This window comes from Drosophila simulans, chromosome 3L, assembly GCF_016746395.2.
Source record: "Drosophila simulans strain w501 chromosome 3L, Prin_Dsim_3.1, whole genome shotgun sequence".
NCBI classification, from domain to species: domain Eukaryota; kingdom Metazoa; phylum Arthropoda; class Insecta; order Diptera; family Drosophilidae; genus Drosophila; species Drosophila simulans.
In genome coordinates, this window is record NC_052522.2 from 19,523,015 (window position 1) to 19,543,573 (window position 20,559).

Sequence of the window (20,559 nt, forward strand, 5' to 3'; positions counted from 1 at the left end):
GTTCGTATGTCCGGTCTGTCGTATCTATTGATTTTGCACTGGTGTGCATCATCCATAGAGTGTCCGTCTGTCACAATTTGTATGTCGATCAGATCAATGTGATCTGATTATCCGCAGACGAATACCGTCTATATATTCCTTTCCTGTTAGTAAACGCGTGGGTTGATTAACCCACCCGTGTTGCGGTCCCCAATGGCCCGTTTCACGGAGTCCGCTGCCATCAACTGAGAGGTACAATTTGTTCGCCCAATATTTTTCTATTGCCGGACGCGATAACAATTCATTTTGTTCTGCTAATAATCTATCTCGGGCCCGTTGTTTTTCGGCTTCGAGGAAAGAGCTGGCTACCTCGTTTTGCGTGAGGTGAGGCCATTTAATGTTACTCAATCGTCTTAGCCTTAACATTGGAGCTACCCATCTTAGTGATGGAATTCCGAGACCTCCACTTTTTGGGGTGCATGAATGAATGCTATCGGCACATCCAGCGGAAGATTTAGCCATCTTCGCACATAATATCTTATTAGTTTGTCAGTTTTTCGTAGGACGCCTATCGCCACACTCCCAAGGGCTAACTTGTGATAGAGCTGTGGGATAAGGACAGTCCTAAGGGCGAACATCCTCTGTTGTGGTTTGAGGGGGGCCTTTGTCAATGTTTGTAGCTTTGGACCAATGTCCTCGGACGGATTGAATCGAACCCTCCCGGTTGCAGTGAAGTTGATGCCTAAGTACTTCCACTCGTCCGTTCGCTTCAGTGATGGAATCTCCCTCGAGCCTACGTAGAAGCTCTGTGCCTCTAGCACGGTACACTTCTGTTTCGGCTGGCCCTTAATGCCAACGGTAAAACATTTGTCGGCATTAAGTTTGAGGCCGACGAGAGATAGAAAATCCAACGTTTTGTCCAACAATACTTGAAGCCCCATTCGAGTTTCAGCAAATAGTACCAAATCATCTGCGAACGCGGCCGCGTTAGTAATGGCATTTCCGACTTTGGCACCAATTTCGCTGGGTAGGTTTCTAAGCAACCCGTCCATTACCAAGTTAAATAGAATAGGAGACAAAGGGTCACCCTGCTTCACTCCTCTAGCAGGGACGAATTCCTCTGAACTCCAACCGTCCCCATTGAGACTGGTACCGCCACCCTCGTACGTATTCTGTACGGCCAGGTGGACGCTATTTTTTGATAATTGAGTAGTCTGGGAGATACCTTCGACCTCTATAGTACTCCTTACTCTGGGAATCCTTAATATTTGTGCTGCCTCCTCTGAAATAGGCGTCTTCTGGGTTCCACCGTCAATAAGCGCCCTTTTCACTTGCTTGAGGCTATTGCTGTTGATACTGCGTTTTGTGTCTTCATGAAGAAGGCTGTTGTGTCCTTTGGAGTATCGAGTGCATGTAATTTCCTTTCTGCAGTCGATAGCATTATGCTTTCCAAAGCATCTAAAGCACATGCTGTTCTTTTGAACGAATTCTTTTCTTTTTTCGATTGATTGTGCTCTGAATTTGAGATACTTTATCATATCGTGACCATCCTTAGAGCAAAAGGCACACGATCTAACTTGCACTTTTCTTGTAGCAATTTCTGCTAAAATTACGTCAGCAGAGCTTTCTATTTTTGCTTTTTCCTCTATGATGAATATGCTCTCGGTCGCAGTATCCAAAAACTTCCTTAAATTTTTCTCATCATGGGGCAGCAAGCACTCCAGTTCCATTAATTTGTTATTCTCATAGCGTTTGCAGATAAGCTCCCACGCTGCTGTATAGCTAGCCGCTGATCCCGTTATCAAATGGCTAACCACCATTTGAGCTTCTCCTTTTAAGCAGGCTCTTAAATATCCCAGCTTCCTTGTGTTGCTGAGATCCTTCCTGTTGTCTATTAGCTCAGAGAACAGCTCGTAAAATGCTGGCCATTCCTTCGCATTTCCATGGAACGTTGGAAGGTCCACTTTTGGGAGTTCTGGCACGTCGTAGTTGGAACTTTTGAACTGTTCCAACTTCATTTGAAGTACCATCTCTAGTGCGGCAACTTCAGATTGCAGAATGTCTGCCTCACCTTGATCAAAGGCAGTTCTGTCATACTTGTTTTCAAGCAGTTTCAGTGTGTCCGTCACGTTGGACCAATGACTTTTCATTATTGCCAGCTGCTTGACTAGTTCAATCTCACTTGAACTATCTAGGCTTTCGTAGATTAGGCTCATCTGTTGCCTCACCCTGTCCGCTCTTCTATCCACCAGTTGAACCAGATTATCAACTGGACTCGGTATTTTTATTTCTTCAAGTGTTTCTACCTTTAATAGTGGCTCCTTGTAGGCCTTGGTAGCATCCATAGTTTTCATAAATATTTTATCATTAAAATATTGATGATCGCCAACTCCCAATTTTACCAGCGCATTGTTGTTAGTAGTAAATCGGACTACCAATACATCTATTGCTGATATATATGCCTTTTCCTTGATGGCTTGCAGTATTTTGTTTTGCAGCTCTCCTTGTTCTTGCATCAATTTCACAGATATTTCCGACAACATCACTGTGACTTTTTTTGTGCTTTCTGATTCTATTCTTTGGCGTGATCCGATAGAGGATTTTTTGATTGGTCGCCCAGTTGACCTAGCTGTGCCTCGACTCACAGCTGATTGATCGATCAGCCAAGGAAAAGCAAGAACACAATGTTTCACCTTATAGTCCTAGTACTTTAAGTCGTGGTCTTCTTACCTCAGGTGGGGGAAACAACAGAATCACTCGAATAACCTTGCTCTTTTTACTTTGAAGCGCTGGTTTTTTCTTCTGTGTTTCTTACCAATGGTGGGGGATTTAGCACATTAGCATTATTGTTTAGAACAATTGTTTATATTAGTAATATTTTGATATTATAATAATTTGCGTATTATATTAGGTATTTAATAAAAAGATGACTCGTGCCAACACTTCTTGATCTCCGGACATACGACGACTACACAACTTTGCCTTACTCCGGACACGACAACTTTCGGCTTTAAGATCTTTTAACTACACAACTTTCAACTCGCTTTGTTCTACTTCGACTCTCTACTCCCTACTTATCATGTCTAAACACATATTTAGACAATAAGGCTTTAGTCATGTAAGGATCATCAAATTCCTTAGACCACCTTTTTATAAAACCAAGCACACCCTGGCCTTATTGACAATAGTCGAAATATGGTCAGAAAATTATAGTTTAGGGTCCAGAAGAACACCAAGATCATCAACCCGTGTAATTCTGTCCAAAGTGTAAGTCCTGCGTATTGGGTTGAAACGACAAAAGGTCATAACTTTACACTCGGAGCCATTTAAGTTTAATACGTTAACGGTACACGGCACCGTATTTGAAAGCTGTCTAGATCGGATTGTAAGTCCAAATGGCGCGAAATGTCCTTGTGCTGGAGGCATAATTTAACATCGTCTGCGTACATAAGTACACGCGAATGTTTTATTATTAAGGGGAGGTCGTTAATAAATAAGGTAAAATGAAGCGGACCAAGGTGGCTCCCTTGTGAGACACCGGATGTGACTCGGAGTATAGAAGATAACTAATTTTTAAAGAGGACTTTTTGTGTCCTGCCATTCAGATAGCTTGAAATCCAATTTAGAAGATCAACAGGGAAACCTATAAGATCAAGTTTTTTTTATTAGAAGGTAATGATTAACAGAGTCAAATGCTTTACTAAAATCTGTGTAGATGACATCTGTTTGAAGATTATTTTTGAAACCCTGTATTACGAAAGAAGTTAGCTCCAAGAGGTTAGTGATTGTAGATCTGCGTTTCATAAAACCGTGTTGACACGGAGTGATAACATTTTCGAAAAGTTTTGGGATAGCCGACAATTTAGAGATTCCTCTGTAATTGCTTGCATCCAGTTTGCTACCTTTTTTGTGAAGAGGAATTACAAAGGACTCCTTCCATATATGAGGGAGTTGTGAAGATTCCAAAGATAAGGCAAACAGTTTCAGTAGAGGCTTGCACAAGGCTTCCGCAAAGAATCTGAGCACACAGCCAGGGATTCCATCGGGACCTGGCGAATAGACCGGCTTAACACGCTGAAGATCGTTAAGCAGTGAGCTTTCGCTTATAGTGGGCCAAAATATTAGATTCGACTTAGATACCGCATAAGAGTATGGCTGTTCGGAATGAGGTAAAGTTGAATATGTTGTTTGAAAAAACTTGGCGAATAGATCGGCTATTGCCTCATCCGATGTAACCGTAGTGTTTTCAAAAAATAGCGAGGAAGGGTAAGAACTTGTTTTTCGCTTAGTGCTAACGAAATTATAAAACTGTTTCGGATCCTGTGCAAACTGGAACTTACAACAGTTTAAATAATTTTTGTAGCACTGAGCATTAAGCACGGTAAAGTTTAAACGAGCGCCTAAATATTTAGAAAGGATGGACTGAGAACCGGTATTTTAAAATTTGGTATAAAGTCTGGACTTTACAAATCTTAGGTGTGTCAGCTCTTTATTAAACCAAGGAGGTTTAGAGATTGACGGATAGTACATCGGAACACAAGAGTCAAAAAATGATTTAATTGCGGTATAAAACATATTAATCGCATCCGTCATTATGTTGCAGGGATAAAGATCGGAACGAAATTTTGCCTTGCGAAAACAGTGAATTCACTTTGTTGACTTCTCTGATTTTACTTTTAATACGGTACCTATGTCGATTGTCACCTCGAAAGTAGGATGATATGGATCTTAAGGTTGAGTAAGAGGTGCTACCCTGGACAGAAACACACTTTCTGGACTTGTTACAAAACATAGATCCAACAATCGACCAAGAGAGTTTCGAATGTAATTAACTTGCGACAACGATAAGTCGAGCAAGCCGTCAATAAAGTCATGATGTGCTAAAGAGAGAAGGATATTAGATTTTTCTTCTGTCGACCACGTTGTGCCAGGTATATTAAAATCACCTGGAACTACCAATTGGTCCCTGTCAGAAAGTTTATTTAAGATGGATTGGATAGCGGACAGATGATTCTGATATTCTGAGAATTCAGAAGACGGTGGAATATACGAGCACGTAATATAAACTGATCTGTCGGAAAATGACAGCTTTACGCATAAGAATTCAGAGTTACGGTACTCGTCTAAAAGTAAATCCTCCGAAACGAGGGTAGATCTAACCTCAATTAAGACTCCACCATCCCGTCTGGAGGGACGGTCATACCTATATATTGTGTACATACCTGGGAAGAATTCGAAGTTAAGTAACTCCGGCTTTAACCAAGTCTCTGTGAACACTATTTTATGGGATGCAAAGGAAAGGCTACCACAATACAATTTGGTTAGTTTGCTACGCAAGCCTGTAGCATTTTGATAGGAAATAGTAAGATTTCCTAGGAAATAGAAGATTTGAAGAAGAGAATGAAGATGAAGAGGTGGATGGTGCAGTGGTCTGGCCACGTGAGAGCTTCGAACTCTTTTACCACCACCACCATACTATCCGGCCAAAAATCACCAGAACATATTGCCAAAAGGGCTCATTAACGACAGTTATCTTGAAAGATCATATGTCCCTAGCGTAAGAGAAGTTAAATTTTTCCACTTTTATATTATCGGCTTTTGTTTTGTCTTGTATATACCGCTTGCCATTCCACCTCCACCCGCAGAATGAATTGGACCAGTCTGCTGCCAAGCACCATGGGCAATCATCCACCTCCTCGTGTCCAAAGCGATTCAGATAGCTGCGAAAGCAACCTTTCCCACTGATCAGCTGTGTTAAATGGAACGTTAATTCGACATGCTTCGTTCTATTCACGGCTTGAGATTAGGAATCAGCAGCTGCGTCCAGCGACACTTTAGCCCGTGGCTCCACCTGTGCTGCCATGTCTCCAGGGTGCGCTGCCTTGCTTCTGCTCCTATTGACCTTTTGACGCAGGAGGAGAGGCTTCTACAGTGGGTTTGGTTGAAGACCAAGCTTGCGTGGCCACATGGGTCAACAAATTTGCGCAATCTTCTAGCTTTTATAGTTCCTGAGATCTCAACGAGATCTTGACTACAAACAGACATGGCTCGGCTATTGATCCTGACCAAAAATATATACTTTATATAGTCGGAAACGCTTCCTTCCTTCTACTCTACGAGTAACGGAAGTAACAAGTAACACAGATATATAAATTTATGATTTAAGCTGCAACTTGATGACTCGTGCAACTCATGCTCCCGTCCTCTCACGACTGCGGTAATTGAACATGATCAAGACCCTTTAAGAGTAATCCCTGAGCAAACCCTGATCGAAAATTGGTATTGGTTTTTTTAAGATCCCCTCAAGGTCACACTGCGTGCCTGCTTCGAAAAGACCTCCATCTCCCACTGTCAACCTGCCGGTGTCCACCGTTGCGGACAGAATTGTACCTGGTGGTCTAGTCCTTGCCGATATCTGGGCAGGTCCATGTCCAAAAGGACGTTGTCATCGCATAGTTTGTCAAAACTCATCATGATTTCGCTTAAAAACTAGCGAATTGCAGCATGGACATTTTGGCTAAGTTGAATGTCCTCAGCCCGGACTCCACAATGCTCCACAGCACAATCTGTCTAAACGACTTTGGGTCCGACGCGTCGAACTCGCCGGCCTCTGCGATGACAGAAGCTCAGCGCTACGAAACGACTCATAAAATCTTTTTCCAATAAGAAAAAATTTTTGGTTTTGCACATGATTTATTTTTATAAAATTGTATACGTTTAATCATTAATATTACAAGTAATTAATTAATATCAAATATGCAATTAGTTATCATTTAATTTCACATTATTTATTTTACTGCGCTGTGTATGTGTTCATAATTGTTTATTGCTGCCGATCGATTCGCATCGATGGACTACTTTTAATTGGTGATATCTCGCAAATTTCTGCAAATCTTCGTTAATGTTTTATTATTAGGTGTAACGTTTTATTGACAAAGTCATGTGGTGTGGGGCAAAGAACAAAATAAATAGAGTACGAACTAACCAAATGAAATGTGTGTGAAGATTAAGAAGAATAATAATATAATAAGCACCCTCGATCTGTGCGATACTACCACATACTAGATGATATAAAGTTATCGCCGGGTAGGGGGAGGAGTGGGGCGGATTGGGCGGTGTACACTTTTGGGTTATTGTGCGTCTGGACCTCCTCCATCGTATTCCCAACGTAATGGCAAAAGGCTCTCTGAATCGATCGAAAGTACACACAAGCAATGAGCAAAACAAGGACAGGTGAACTAATCATATGCATACATAGTACATACAATATATTTGTTTTACAATTAATAATTTACAAATCGACAACCATGGCTGCTAGAGAAAATCATAATTCCGTAAATACTAAAACCTCTTCGAGAAGGACGCGGGCGGGTTGGATTGGCTGCTCATCGATTTTCGCTATCGCTGGATCGTTTTATCTTCTTTAAACTTGAGTTATATACGTATATATGTATATATATTATCATGCCTAGGTATATTTCGTACACGCTGTCGTCATATACTTTATTTAATAACTGTTTCATAATGCAATTTGTGTTCTATTCCATTATCGCGCTTATTCGGTTAAAGGGAGCCGGCTGCTGATTGATTTTCAAGGTTGATTTAGATGTCAGTTAATGTCCGCTCGTTCGGGGTCCCGCTTGTACTCGAACCTAACAGGAGTTAAGAAAACTACTACCTCGTAGTTACCACCATAAACCACTACCGTGTAGTCGTCGCCACCATGCCGCTTCAGTGCCGAGCGCACGTTGCCACGTCAAAGCAGACTGCACCTGGACAACCAACTGTCCTTCGTCCGACTGTCCATCGGTTTCAGCTGATGGCCGCCCTTGGGTGGGTTGTTCGCCTCCTGCGCACACAAAGGATGTAAATGGTTAGCCACAGTGAAAAAAAACCGCTTTGTCCGAGTCTCGCTACCCGCACACTCACCATTCGCTTTTCCGTTTTCGCTTTGATATCACTGGCTAGGGTGAGGAAGGCTTCTTCCACGTTGATGCTGGCTTTTGCGGAGGTCTCCATGAACTTGATGCCATACTCGATGGCCAATTGTTCGCCGCGCTCCTTTGAAACCTACAACGGGTGGAAAATTGCTTAATTAGCGGCGATATGGACAGACAGCTTTATGAAGATGAAAAGAATATTGCGCCAAATCATTGCCAATCCCTTATTGGATTTAATAACAAATGATTATACGCTAACTGAATTACCATACCTGTCGCTTATCGGTCAATTCGCACTTGTTTCCCAACAGCATTTTCTCGACATCGGCGGAGGCGTTTTCCTCGATATTCCTGATCCAGTTTTTGATGTTCTCGAAGGACTTCTCCTGGGTTATGTCATATACCAGCATGATGCCCATGGCACCTCTGTAATAGGCCGTGGTGATTGTGCGAAAACGCTCCTGGCCGGCAGTGTCCCTGGAAAATTATTGGAGATATAGGTAATTAGAGAATACAGATGAATTGCCTATTACTTACCATATCTGCAGCTTAATCTTCTTGTTATCTAATTCAATTGTTCTAATTTTAAAATCGATACCTGCAAAGAGAAAACAGATAAGCATATATATACACACACATGTACGTTTGTTAATTAATTTAAATAATTTGGCAAGAGGCTAAACCTGTTTGGTCGGAACCCATGACATCGCAGCCAAAATAAGAGACGAAGAGAACCGAAATCCACAAACCACGCAATTAATTTAAACAATGTCGTTAAGTAAATGCCCCAAAATTGGAAGTGTCGCGAGGAAAACGTGCCAAAAACGAAAATAAACAATTATTAGCCACGAGCAGAAATGGGAATCGCTCCACTTTAGTGTTTACAAGTACGGGAAAGTACAGTGTGCACGTCAAATATTATTGTAATTATTATTTGAATAAGCTTAAAATTATAAGCATATTGTGGTTAAACTGCCACTTGAAGTTGTACTGATGATGATTAGAATTTATTAAAAAGTATTTGCTGTGTTTCGTAGGAAGGTTTCACTGTACTCGTACGGGAACAACTACTTGGATTCCCTCTGAGACTGGGCATGGGCCTGCCCGTTGGGTATATAATAGGGCATTCCCGATTCGGCGTGCGACGGGCCAGTCTCGTATCGGAACAATCCGGCTTCTGGGGCGATAAGAGCAGCGAAAGTACAAAGACTCTGGGTACTCGGACTGAGTACTTACTTCTTACGGCTTTCCTATGCGGGTGTGAATCTTAGGGCGAGATAAGGCATCCGGATATGTTCCTTACGGGGAAATCTTAATAAGCGCGAGAAATCAAACATGGTGGGAGTGCCCCTTCCATGGAAACAACAATATTTATGACAAATGCCCGGATGGGGCAGGAAATAAAAAAAGAAAAGAGGAGAACGCTGACATTTTATGAGTCACTGGGCCAGAAGCTCGGATTCCCAATTGCGAATGAGTTCATGCGAACGAAGGTGTTATAATTAATAACAAAAAAAGAAGAATCGGAAGACACGATAAACGCGGATGATGGCACTCACCTATTGTGGATATAAACGTTGTGTTGAAGGCGTCCTCGGAGAATCGGAAGAGGATGCACGTCTTGCCCACTCCGGAGTCACCGATCAGGAGCAGTTTGAACAGATAGTCGTAGGTCTTGGCCATTTTGTGTGCTTTTGCGGTAGGATCACAGTATCTGGCCCGATAATAGTGCTTAGCTGGGGGTTAGGGTAAGGGTTAAGGGTGATGCACTGTACACGTCGTCGTCTCCTTAATCAACTGACTGACTTCCTCTCCGATTCTTGGCTAATAACACTAATCACGATTATGCCCCATGCGTGCCGTTTAGCGTATGTATGTACATATAAACTATACCCAGACGTAACCGCACAAATCCACAATCGAATTGAATCGACTCGAATCGAAAACGTATAGTTTTTTCCTTCTCTCCGCAGCGCAGCTCTTTTTCTCTTGGGTGTGTGTGTTGTGTTTTCGATTTCGGAGCCGTGTCAAAAATGGCGACGTAGTTTTAAGACCTTTTTGTTGTCTGCGCCCGAGTTTCGGTTTTCGTGCGGCGGCTTTTCCGGTGGGCAAATGCAAAGGCGCTCGCTACGCAGTGCGAGTGTACGTTGGTTTGTTGTGGATATTACGTGGAAATTAAGTTAATTACTGCTTTCTAATTACGCCCGTACAAAAAATATGAGTTTCGATAATTCGTTGCTGCGCAACACTGGCGCGCCGTCGCCTATCGATAGCTTATCGTGCGATGGGGAAAACAGCTGTTTCCAGTTAGTGTTGGAAAGTGCGCGAAAATAGAAAGAAACAGAAGAAAATAGCACAAGACAAGAGTCAAAAAGACAGGTGTATATTATATATTTACACACATATATCGTCGTGATCCTGCACCTGATCCTCAACAGCAGCCGATTGTTCCGCCCGCGACTGTGAAGTGAAGTTGAACAAATGTGAAAAGTGGCGTCGCCAGACGCAGCAGCAGGCGGAGCCCCAGAATCCATTGAGTTGCACCCCCGCAAACAAGAAATTCTGGACCATGGGCACCAAGGAGTCCAAGCACTCCAATAGCGTCAGCTACGAGGATTCGGTGAAGCGCGGTGAGTCTCCTCCGGCTGGTTACTTGTGGGGCCGTCTCCCAGCCGCTGAAAATAGGTCACTGCTAATCAAGAAAACAGAACCCCCTGCGAAAGCAACAACAACGTACAAGCAGGTGCAATCGATTCCATTGTGTTGTTGCGCCCACGTCTTCTGACCAACGGGAATCACCACTGACCCCCAACCGCCTCCACCACCCTCCTCGTGCTCCGCTTAATCCTATCTCTTGCAATTATCTACTGCCATTCCAGTGTGGCTTCTTTATTTCATGTGCATGGGTATTTGCGTCTCCGCCGCCAGTGACGTCACAATAGAAAAGCTCACCGAATGGGGTGGCCAGTGGGAGGTGTGCGCTGGGTGGGTGAGAGACAACAAAGCAGCGAAGGCACATGAGAAACAGTTAGACAGCCAGTGGAGTGCAGTTCACGCTTAGGGTGACTGCAATGCGCGGATGCGGATGCGGATGTCGCTGCGAATACGGTTCATTTCAAGTTCAGCATGTCATTCCAGTGTTCATTTCGATTCGCACTCTATGGGCAAAGGTCTTCTGTTAAAGTATTTTATAAAGAAGCCTACTTCAAATATTTTTTTGATAAAGAAAGGGGAGCATTTTGGTTTTCGATTTCCCAATTGGAATAAAAATGTTCATTGGGCTTTTAATTCTGCACGTCATTTCCTTATTTCTCACAATTCCTCTTTAAGTGGAATATGTTCAAATAGGAAAAGGTATTACTTGCTGATAAGCCGAAAAAATAGAAATTTATTTAAAAAGTCTGAAAATCGGAATGTTCACTCTTCTCAAAATATTTTATAATAGTGAACCAGCAATCAAATTGGTAATCGTCCAGAAGAGTTAAGATTATTTTAGCCAACTTGTCCACCCATTTCGCCCCAAGCTCAATGACGTTTAGCTTCCCTTACTGCTTTTCCACTTACTTTATTCCGCCTTCCCTTTGCGCTGGCAATCATCTAACTGCTGGTGTTGTTATGGTTATGGTTGCTGATTTGTGGCCAGGCGGCCCAGCCAGAGTTAAGAAAACGAGTGTCGCTGATAAGGCTCACTCCCCCGGAACACCAGCACTCCGGACCACCCCTCCAGCACCCACCATCACTGGCGTGGGGCGTGCGACCAGGTGCGTGTGCTTCTTATTAGCCACTCCAACCGGTTCCAGTAAAAGCAAGGGGGAAAGTGAGGACTGGCATGCAAGTATGTGCGCGGTGGTCAATAATCGCAGACTCGAGTTGCAGTTGACATTCAATAAAATGCCGTTTCCGTGACGTCGCATAATTCGCCTGCAATATTGCCCAATCAAGTGGGGAATGTATTTTCACGCCCGGTTTGGCGCTTATCAGTTGGCTCTGGGTTCTCTCAACCTGATCGTTGAAATTAAAATGGTTTATTTATTGTCAATTTAATTGCGCTTCTTGTGGCCTTTTATTTCCGACATTAAATAATCGAAGTTATGAATTATAAGCAACGGGGCATGAATGAAAACTGTTCAATAGGCACATAAATACTTATATTAATTTATTCACCATACCATGTAGTACATTCAAGATGAAGTAACATAAATTAGCATACTATTGGGAATGCACAACGATATTAACGATTATTTTGTTCCGTTTCTTATCATTTTCTGACTTAAGTGCGAAACTATTTTAATGTATCGTTGGTTGTGTGCGTTATGCTGCTTTAATTCCACGGGAAATGATTCACAATTATTAAACAAATAAAATTAACTTTGTGGTGGACTTCGGGATACCCTCTTCTTTTCTTAACTTATTTATAATTTATATAATTTATCGTTTTGGAAGAACTTTTTTTATTTGTTGATCATATGGAAAGAGTCCCAAAATATATTTAAATAATCGTTGGATAACATAATATCCATGTTACCTTCTATTGCACCGCTACCCACAAACCTTTTTGCATTTCAGGTAATTAGTGAAAAATCAATTACTGATAATGGTTAATTAGGTAACAACGAATCTTAATACCATAAGTAATAGAATTGATAAATGAGCTCGGAAATGATGTTTATTGATATTAAAAACAATTACAGCGAATGTATTTGAATTCGGTTTCTATACTGGAACTTCTGTTCCCTATAATCAGTTCGTTATGGTCGGCACGTCGGTTGGTGTGAAATCGAGGTCGTAAATCGCATTAAATGAGGGGGTTACCAGGAATACCGGCTATTTATTAGAGGCACATGGGATAATCCCTACCGCAGCGTTACTCATTCGCCGATTTTTATTCCAGTAAGCGACGTGGAGCTTCGCCGCCTGAGAGATGCCTTCAAAAAGTCAGCGGGCGTGGGCAGAAACTTCCTCAGTCGGAATGCCTTTCAGCAGGATGTGCTGTGCGAGGGAGTGCCGCCAAAGATCGTGGACATGTTATATGCCGCCTGTGGTGGCACCCAGCGTGGCATCTCCTTCAACGACCTGCTCTGCGGTCTGGTCCTGATAACTCGTGGTACCCAAGCGGAGAAAACCAAGTGAGTGTGCCATGTTTGGAAGGCTTAATTGATTTTAGCTAACTACTACTACTTACTTACGTTTTAGATTCCTGTGGAACCTCTACTGCAACGATGCCGGCACCTTCATCATCAAGTCGGACTATGTGCGCAACGTCAATCTGGCTCCCTTCGAGAGCGTCTCCCTATTCGCGCAAAGCGAACGTGTCAATTTCGAGCAGTTCCAGGACTGGATCATAAAGCATCGCAATGCCACGGTCCTCTCCAAATGGCTGCTGTCCGACAACTGTGTTAGCCTCACTTCGGAGCTGGAGACGCCAACGTTCTACCAGAGCCTCGCTGGAGTGACGCATCTTGAGGAGAAGGTGAGAATGTGCAACTGAGGCTAATAAACATATTCGAGCGAATCATTTCGTGGGAAATGCAATTTATAAATAATTTCCGCTTGGTTCCGCAACTGTTTTGTTATCCGCCACTGAATTTACCTAAATCGCCTCTCATTTGCGTTCTTACGTTTGACTAGTCCATACTGAAACCCCGTTCAATTCTTTTGCAGGACATTGGGGATTTGGAAAAGGAGTTTTGGCGTTTGAAAAACACTTCCCAAAATGGCCAAATCGACTTGCAGTTCCTGGGACCGCTGATCAGCCCACCCATACCAAAGAATGCTCTAGCAGGTCTATTCAACGCCTTTGATGAGAACCGGGACGGACACATCGACTTTAAGGAGTTGTGTTGCGGAGTAAGTGCCGCCTGCCGAGGACCGGGTGTGGAAAGGACACGATGTAAGTACTAAATACTTTTATCATTGCACTATTGAGTATCAATTAAGTTAATAAACGCCTACCCACAGTTTGCTTCAAAATCTTCGATGTGGATCGGGATGGCGTTCTTAGTCACGAGGAAACACTGCAGATGATCAATGTTCTGCTATTAGTGGCCAAGGAAAATCGGGAGTCCCAGCAATACAAGGATCTCACCAAACAGCTGGTGATAAGTGATCTACTGGAGTTTGGACAGAGAAGAAGTCCGGATGGAACGCCTAGTAAGCTAACCCGAGACAATGTCTCGCTGACCGCTGAGGATTTTATGCTGTGGACCGTACAGTGTGATCTGAGACTTATGCAGCCCTTGCTGGACCTCATCTTCGAGCTTTGCCACATCGTCTTTGGCCTGTGGCCCCAGTGCAAGCACATGGAGAACGATATTGTCCGGGGATGGTTGCGACGGGAGGAGCGCAGGCCGTACCGCGTGGGACAGTTTTGGTACTTGATCACGCATGACTGGTGGCTCAGTTGGATGCAATACACTCAGCACACGGCGCACACCTGCGATTATTGCAAACGCACAGCCAGTCAGCGGACAGCTGTTGATGAGGCACTCGTCTGCGATGAGAGCTTCAACACCCACAGCCTGGAACAGCACGATAGCTACTCCCTGGGTTCCGGCACGGGATCGGCTTCCGGTTCCGGGTCCGCAAGCAGTGGCATCTCAGCTGGACGGCATTGCGGACCTGTGCGACCAGGGCCTATTGACAACAGCAATCTGATCACCGCCAATCCGTTCCGGAATGTTCGAACTCTCACCGGCGAGGGTGGTCACCTCAAGCGGGACACACCGCTGGTGCAGAACCACGACTTTGAACTGGTGCCCAAGTCACTGTGGAAGGCATTGAATCGATGGTATGGCGACAACCTTCCACTGCCACGACAGGTAAGCAATGAAAACTATTTAATAATCAGAAACTTTTACTTATGAACTTGACTTAACTCCAGGTCATCCAACCACCCAACTCTGATGTGGAACTGGAGCTATACCCGCTGAACCTGCGAATCCTGCTCCACCAGGCGCAGCCAACCCAGACAGGCGTAGGCGGAGGCACTCAACTTGGTAGCTGGGGCTCCACGGTGAGCGGTGGCTACGGAGTGCTGGCCTCCGGAGGCGGATATGCCGCCATCGCAGCGAGCAGTGTACTCCAACCGCCGAAGCGATACTTGGCCTACACGGCCGCCTTCAGCCGACTGGCCACGGTGCGCCAGGTGGGCGAGTTTTTGTGCGAGCAACTGCGTCTTAAGTCGGAGGATATCCGGCTGTGGCACGTTCCACAGCTGGACAACGGTGCCATATTGCTAGAAGAGGATGCCATGTGCCTGAAAGAGCTGCTCATTCGGGACAATGACCAGCTGTTGCTGGAAATCCGCAACAAAGATTTGACCTGGCCGGAGGAACTTGGCTCCTTGGCCACCGCTCAATGTGGCCAGGGTGCGGGAACACCGGGCGACCGGCGTCGCTTAACCCGCAGTTCAATTATGTCGGTTCATGCGCCCGGAGCCACAGGCCTGCACAACCTGGGCAACACCTGCTTCATGAACGCCGCTCTCCAGGTCCTGTTTAATACCCAACCACTGGCACAATACTTTCAGCGAGAGATGCACCGCTTCGAGGTGAACGCGGCCAACAAACTGGGCACAAAGGGCCAGCTAGCCATGCGCTATGCGGAGCTGCTCAAGGAGGTTTGGACGGCCACGACTAGATCTGTGGCGCCGCTCAAGCTACGCTTTTGCGTCAACAAGTATGCGCCGCAGTTCGCCGGTGGAGGTCAGCACGATTCCCAGGAGCTGCTCGAGTGGTTGTTGGACGCTCTGCATGAAGACCTGAACCGGGTGATGGAGAAGCCGTACAGCGAACTAAAGGACTCGAATGGGCGCCCAGACAAAATAGTGGCCGCCGAGGCGTGGTCCCAGCACCACGCCCGAAACCAGTCAATTATCATTGATCTGTTCTACGGGCAGTTGAAATCCAAGGTCAGCTGTCTGGGTTGTGGACACGAATCGGTGCGATTCGATCCGTTTAGTCTGCTCAGTTTGCCACTTCCGGTAGAGAACTATGTCTACTTTGAGGTCTTGGGTGAGTAATTCGTAGTTGAACCCAATACTACTACGTTTATTATATTACTTATTAATGACTTTTTTATTTGCAGTAATTCTGTTGGATGGAAGCGTGCCAATCAAATATGGTTTTCGCCTGAACTCCGATTGCAAGTACTCGCACCTGAAACACAAGTTGTCCACTATGTGCTCCCTGCCGCCAAATCTTATGCTCGTTTGCGAGCTATGGAACTCACAAATACGCCAGGTGCTAAACGACGACGAGAAACTGCGGACGCAGAGTGCCAAGGAGCTGTACGTCTATCAGCTGCCGGAACAAAGTGTGCGAACCCGATCCAACTCAGGGCTCAGCATGCACATCGAGCAGGGTCTTAAGGACATACAGCGCAGTTCCGGTAAGGCACCTAATGGTATAGCAGATAAATGAGTTTCTACACTTTCGAACTTTCAGCTCTCATCACGAGCGCCCAGGACTCGCTGTCCTCGCTGAGCACTTTGCAGACGTCCAGCAACCGCGCCTCGTCACGAGTCCTTTGCAACGGCCACGTTTCTGGCCTGGAGGTCGAAGGCGAGGCAGAGGTGGGCACGGATGTGTCGCAATGCAACAGCAACAGCAATTACAATCCTATCGTTAGCACTTACAGCGGAAACGGAAGCGGGGACAACCAGGTGCACGAACTGCTGCCAGATGAGGCCGGAAAGGTAAGCCGGTGCTTTGGAAAGAGAGAGTGCATGCCCCACAGCCTATTTTGCTTCAAGGTATGGCTTCTAAACTATATTAACATATACGTATTTAATATCATAGATTTACGCCCCATCTATTTGGGGCCATATCGAATTCTAAAATTCAGAGCTTCAGAACTTTCCTTGCCTAGGATAGCGAGCTTGCTGCTCAGCGGCGAAACTGCTGCTACTCGTATGATATATCGTCGGGTCGTCCTTGATTGCGAATGCGAGATCGGAAGATCGAAGATCCGAGATCCGCCAAGATTCCGCCTCCGTCTGCTTCTCGATTGTCACTTTACAAGCGTTTAATCTAAATATATTAAATACACTATGTTAAATGAACAGTTGCCGTTTGCTGCGTGGTTTGTGGGCTTCCCTCTTATTTACTCAAAAGTACTAGCATATTCTGTATATTCTCCCTACTTTCGTATTCGCACACTTCTACCAAATTGATATCAATTATTTGTAATATATACATCCTTCCTTCTACTAATCACCTACTCTGTTGCTGGCCTTATTCTATAAACTAATGTAAATTATTTGCTTAAACCCAATCAAACACTTCGAATCACTTCTCGGCTATCCTTGGAAATCTCTTTGTTGTTGCTGGTTTTCAAGTTGGAAGCTTGTGAATTATTATTTTTCTCGTAGTTTTTGGTCATTCTCATAGCTTTGCGATGCCATATCCATATATTGTGTTTGTTTTTAGAAAGTTTTGAGTATCCGAAAAGAAATACATTTTCTTAGCTTGTTTGTTAGATGTATTTTAATGTATTTTTGGACAAAAAGATCTATCTTTATGTATTCAAGTTGTAAAATTTCTTTAAACATTTTAAAATTTCAAAACTATTTTAAATTCCCATATTTCACGTGTCTTTGATGTAATTTTCCGTTGTATTTTAAATTTGATTAAAAAAAAAAAGCAGGTTATCTTTCGAGACCTGTATAAAACCTAAACCAAGTTAATTGAATAGCTACTTTTTTACACTCCACCGCCCTCACTAAACAACTAAACAAAAAAAACCAACAATTTAATTAAAACACGTTCAATAAACAATTTGTACATTTTAAAGTTGATTTGGAGTTTTAGCGTTTACCTTATAGCTATTTTGTAAATTTTTAAGTAGATTGTTCCATGGTTAATAGAGCTCCCAAAGCTTCAATTCACGACTACACCCACCTAGTCCCTTTAATAACTAACCCCGTATCAGCACAACTTAAGTCTAATACCAACTCTCGGTGCAGGAGTCGCTAATCCTGAGCTCCAGTCCGGAGAACACATTTATGCACGGCGCTGCCGCCCAACAGAAGCGCGTATCGTCCGCCAAACTGCTGCACACGGAGAGTAACACCAGCTCCATGTCCTATACGAATCATTCCGGCGAAAATTCCATGGAGAGCTCGCTGACCGAACCCATTCCATTGGCGGACCTGGAGCCGGTTAGCAGCCGTAATGGAAGTGGCAGCGAGGACTGCTCCTACCGGACGTCGCCAAACGATTCCAGTGGCCTCAGCACGGGCCACACCCTGGGCGCCAGTTTGGACGTGGACGAGCAGGCGGAAGAGGGCAACGCGGATGAGCACGATCAGCCGGATCAGATCACTACCTCGCAGCCGGAGACCAGTAGCGGGGTATACTCTCGTCGCTCCTCCCAGCCGCCGCACAAGGCGGGCAAGTATTTGGTAGCCGTGCATCGAAAGATAACGCGGCACGACAGCTACTTCCTTTCCTACCACAAGACGAGGCCAAGTCTCTTTGGCGTTCCGCTGCTCATTCCAAACAGCGAGGGTGGCACCCACAAGGATCTTTACTGCGCCGTGTGGCTGCAGGTGAGCAGGCTGCTGAGCCCGTTGCCTGCCACCACGGAACAGGCAAATCATGCCGCCGATTGGTGAGTATGTCCAGCTGTTTGCTGCGTCTGTTTACTAATCGTTTGTGTATACGCAGTGATGACAGCCTGGGCTACGATTTCCCCTTCACGTTGCGTGCCGTCAAGGCAGATGGACTAACCTGCGCTATTTGTCCTTGGTCAAGCTTCTGTCGCGGATGCGAGATTCGCTGCAACAATGATTATGTACTCCAGGGAGCCCTGCCGCCCATCAATGCCGCCGCCAGTGCGTAAAGACCTTAAGATCCACTTGCCGTTGCTAGAAATAAGCATTCTACTTTCACTTGCAGGTAATACATCAACGCCAAAAATGAATGCTAAATTCCCATCGCTACCAAATCTGGAGGCTAAACGGACGCCGGAATACACCGCCTCCTTGTCGTACACACCGACAACCAAATACTTTGAAGACTTTACCATTGCCATCGATTGGGATCCGACCGCCCTGCACTTGCGCTACCAAAGCACCTTGGAGCGTGTATGTAGACTCGACATTGTTTTGTCCACGGGTTACTTATATCTGTAATTTTGTAGCTGTGGGTGGATCACGAGACCATTGCCATAAGTCGGCGGGAGCAAGTGGAGCCCGTAGACCTGAATCATTGCCTGCGCGCCTTCACCTCCGAGGAGAAACTGGAGCAGTGGTATCACTGCAGTCATTGCAAGGGCAAAAAACGCGCCACCAAGAAGCTCCAGATCTGGAAGCTACCTCCGATATTGGTAAGCCAAGCCTAATCGCCACATGCCGAGTGAAATTTTATTAATCATTGCTGTTCCTCAGATTGTCCACTTGAAGCGGTTTAACTGCGTCAACGGCAAGTGGGTGAAGTCACAGAAAGTGGTCCACTTCCCTTTCGATGACTTCGATCCCACTCCGTATCTGGCCTCAGTGCCTCAGGAGACGATACTGCGACACAAGGAGCTGCTGGAGCTAAAGAAGGATGCGGAAATGACGATGGCAACCAACGAAGTTGTTAGCGAATTGGACGAGATTGATGCACCTAGTAAGGAGGATAAGGAAGAACTCCCCAATCAAACGGGGTCAACAAAAGCTACGGCTTCACCACCGCCCACAGGGAATATTCTGCGCCAGAGCAAGACCAAAAATGCTGTCCGACGACAGCGCCTCATCTCGACGAGTCTCACCAAAACGCCCATCGTGGATGGCGAGTTCGAAGACTATCACCAGCACCGACTTAAACCAGATGTGGATGAGTTCGATCCCAGATACCGACTCTATGCTGTTGTGGTGGGTGTCACATATGCCTTTGATCCTCCTGAATGTGTGCTAACCGTATATCTTGTTTTGCAGTCTCACTCGGGCATGCTGAACGGAGGTCACTACATTTCCTATGCATCGAATGCAACTGGTTCCTGGTACTGCTACAACGACAGCTCCTGCCGCGAAATATCCCAGAAGCCGGTCATCGATCCAAGTGCTGCGTATCTGCTGTTCTACGAACGCAAGGGCCTGGACTACGAGCCGTACCTACCGAACATCGAGGGACGGACGCTGCCCAACACCGCCAGTGTGCCACTCGAGGTGGACGAGACCGAGGGAGAGCTGAAGAAGCTGTGCTCAATTTCCTAACTGATGTCGTGGACATCGCGGCTATGAAGATCTATATTTTTCCATCTTATGCGTTCTGTTCTAGAGGGTTTGTGTTTTGTTTCGAACCGCGTATGTTTTGTTATTTACTATTCTAAGCCTATTTTGATTTTCAGCGATAGTTGATTGATTAGCCCCTAATTAGTTTTAGGACGAATGATTTTTCTTTGCCGAAAATTGTGTAATGCATGTAATATACAATATTCATATTTAGCTTGTAGATGATATGTTATATTGGTTGGCCAATGTGGAGTTTAGTTTGTTACGCCGAACAAATCCATTCTCAATAGTTTCTTGTTGCTTTGTTTTTGTTGTATATAATTTAAACATTTTAATTGTATTAGGCCAGCTTGGCCAGTTTATTATTATTTATGCCAGACCATGTCGGGGAATTCCATTTAATTTGTAATTATTGATGTAAAT

General features: G+C 44.8%; 3 protein-coding genes and 1 long non-coding RNA gene across 5 annotated transcripts; 1 reads left to right on the forward strand and 3 right to left on the reverse strand.

Annotated features, from left to right (window-relative positions):
- Positions 1 to 409: 409 nt before the first annotated feature.
- On the reverse strand, positions 410 to 2,324 carry LOC123327200. Its single transcript, XM_044922902.1, has one exon. It carries the CDS (start codon positions 2,322 to 2,324, stop codon positions 420 to 422), a length of 1,905 nt encoding a protein of 634 aa, XP_044778837.1. The 3' UTR covers positions 410 to 419.
- A 4,889-nt stretch (positions 2,325 to 7,213) lies between these two features.
- LOC6738750 (ras-related protein Rab-8A) lies at positions 7,214 to 10,194 on the reverse strand. Its single transcript, XM_002085514.4, has 5 exons — positions 9,479 to 10,194; positions 8,457 to 8,517; positions 8,192 to 8,396; positions 7,909 to 8,049; positions 7,214 to 7,828 (listed from the first exon to the last, which is right to left on the reverse strand). Exons 1-5 carry the CDS (start codon positions 9,600 to 9,602, stop codon positions 7,736 to 7,738), a joined length of 624 nt encoding a protein of 207 aa, XP_002085550.1. The 5' UTR covers positions 9,603 to 10,194; the 3' UTR covers positions 7,214 to 7,735.
- Positions 10,195 to 10,209: 15 nt separating this feature from the next.
- LOC6738751 (ubiquitin carboxyl-terminal hydrolase 32) lies at positions 10,210 to 20,356 on the forward strand. 2 transcript variants are annotated; one of them, XM_016171745.3, is made up of 14 exons: positions 10,210 to 10,549; positions 12,811 to 13,045; positions 13,113 to 13,389; positions 13,581 to 13,809; positions 13,878 to 14,737; positions 14,800 to 15,931; positions 16,005 to 16,307; positions 16,364 to 16,671; positions 17,884 to 18,530; positions 18,587 to 18,753; positions 18,818 to 19,005; positions 19,062 to 19,247; positions 19,309 to 19,776; positions 19,840 to 20,356. In XM_016171745.3, exons 1-14 carry the CDS (start codon positions 10,489 to 10,491, stop codon positions 20,116 to 20,118), a joined length of 5,340 nt encoding a protein of 1,779 aa, XP_016032563.1. In that variant the 5' UTR covers positions 10,210 to 10,488; the 3' UTR covers positions 20,119 to 20,356. The 2 variants fall into 2 exon arrangements, with proteins under 2 accessions (XP_016032563.1, XP_002085551.2); XM_002085515.4 differs by having other exon boundaries at positions 16,364 to 16,614.
- On the reverse strand, positions 12,564 to 13,243 carry LOC120284849. The gene is made up of 2 exons (XR_005544109.2): positions 13,102 to 13,243; positions 12,564 to 13,010 (listed from the first exon to the last, which is right to left on the reverse strand). It is a non-coding gene; the product is annotated as an uncharacterized LOC120284849 (long non-coding RNA).
- Positions 20,357 to 20,559: the final 203 nt, after the last annotated feature.

What these genes read in the sequence shown, in the direction of transcription:
- LOC123327200 (XM_044922902.1), bottom strand. Translation starts at nt 2,324, where the DNA reads ATGGATGCTACCAAGGCCTACAAGGAGCCACTATTAAAGGTAGAAACA.
- LOC6738750 (XM_002085514.4), bottom strand. Translation starts at nt 9,602, where the DNA reads ATGGCCAAGACCTACGACTATCTGTTCAAACTGCTCCTGATCGGTGAC. An exon ending in AATTGACCGATAAGCGACAG is followed by an intron (nt 8,050 to 8,191) that starts GTATGGTAATTC and finishes CACCCGTTGTAG; the next exon opens with GTTTCAAAGGAGCGCGGCGA. An exon ending in CGAAAACGGAAAAGCGAATG is followed by an intron (nt 7,829 to 7,908) that starts GTGAGTGTGCGG and finishes TTGTGTGCGCAG; the next exon opens with GAGGCGAACAACCCACCCAA.
- LOC6738751 (XM_016171745.3), top strand. Translation starts at nt 10,489, where the DNA reads ATGGGCACCAAGGAGTCCAAGCACTCCAATAGCGTCAGCTACGAGGAT. An exon ending in GGACATACAGCGCAGTTCCG is followed by an intron (nt 16,308 to 16,363) that starts GTAAGGCACCTA and finishes TCGAACTTTCAG; the next exon opens with CTCTCATCACGAGCGCCCAG. An exon ending in GCAAATCATGCCGCCGATTG is followed by an intron (nt 18,531 to 18,586) that starts GTGAGTATGTCC and finishes GTGTATACGCAG; the next exon opens with TGATGACAGCCTGGGCTACG.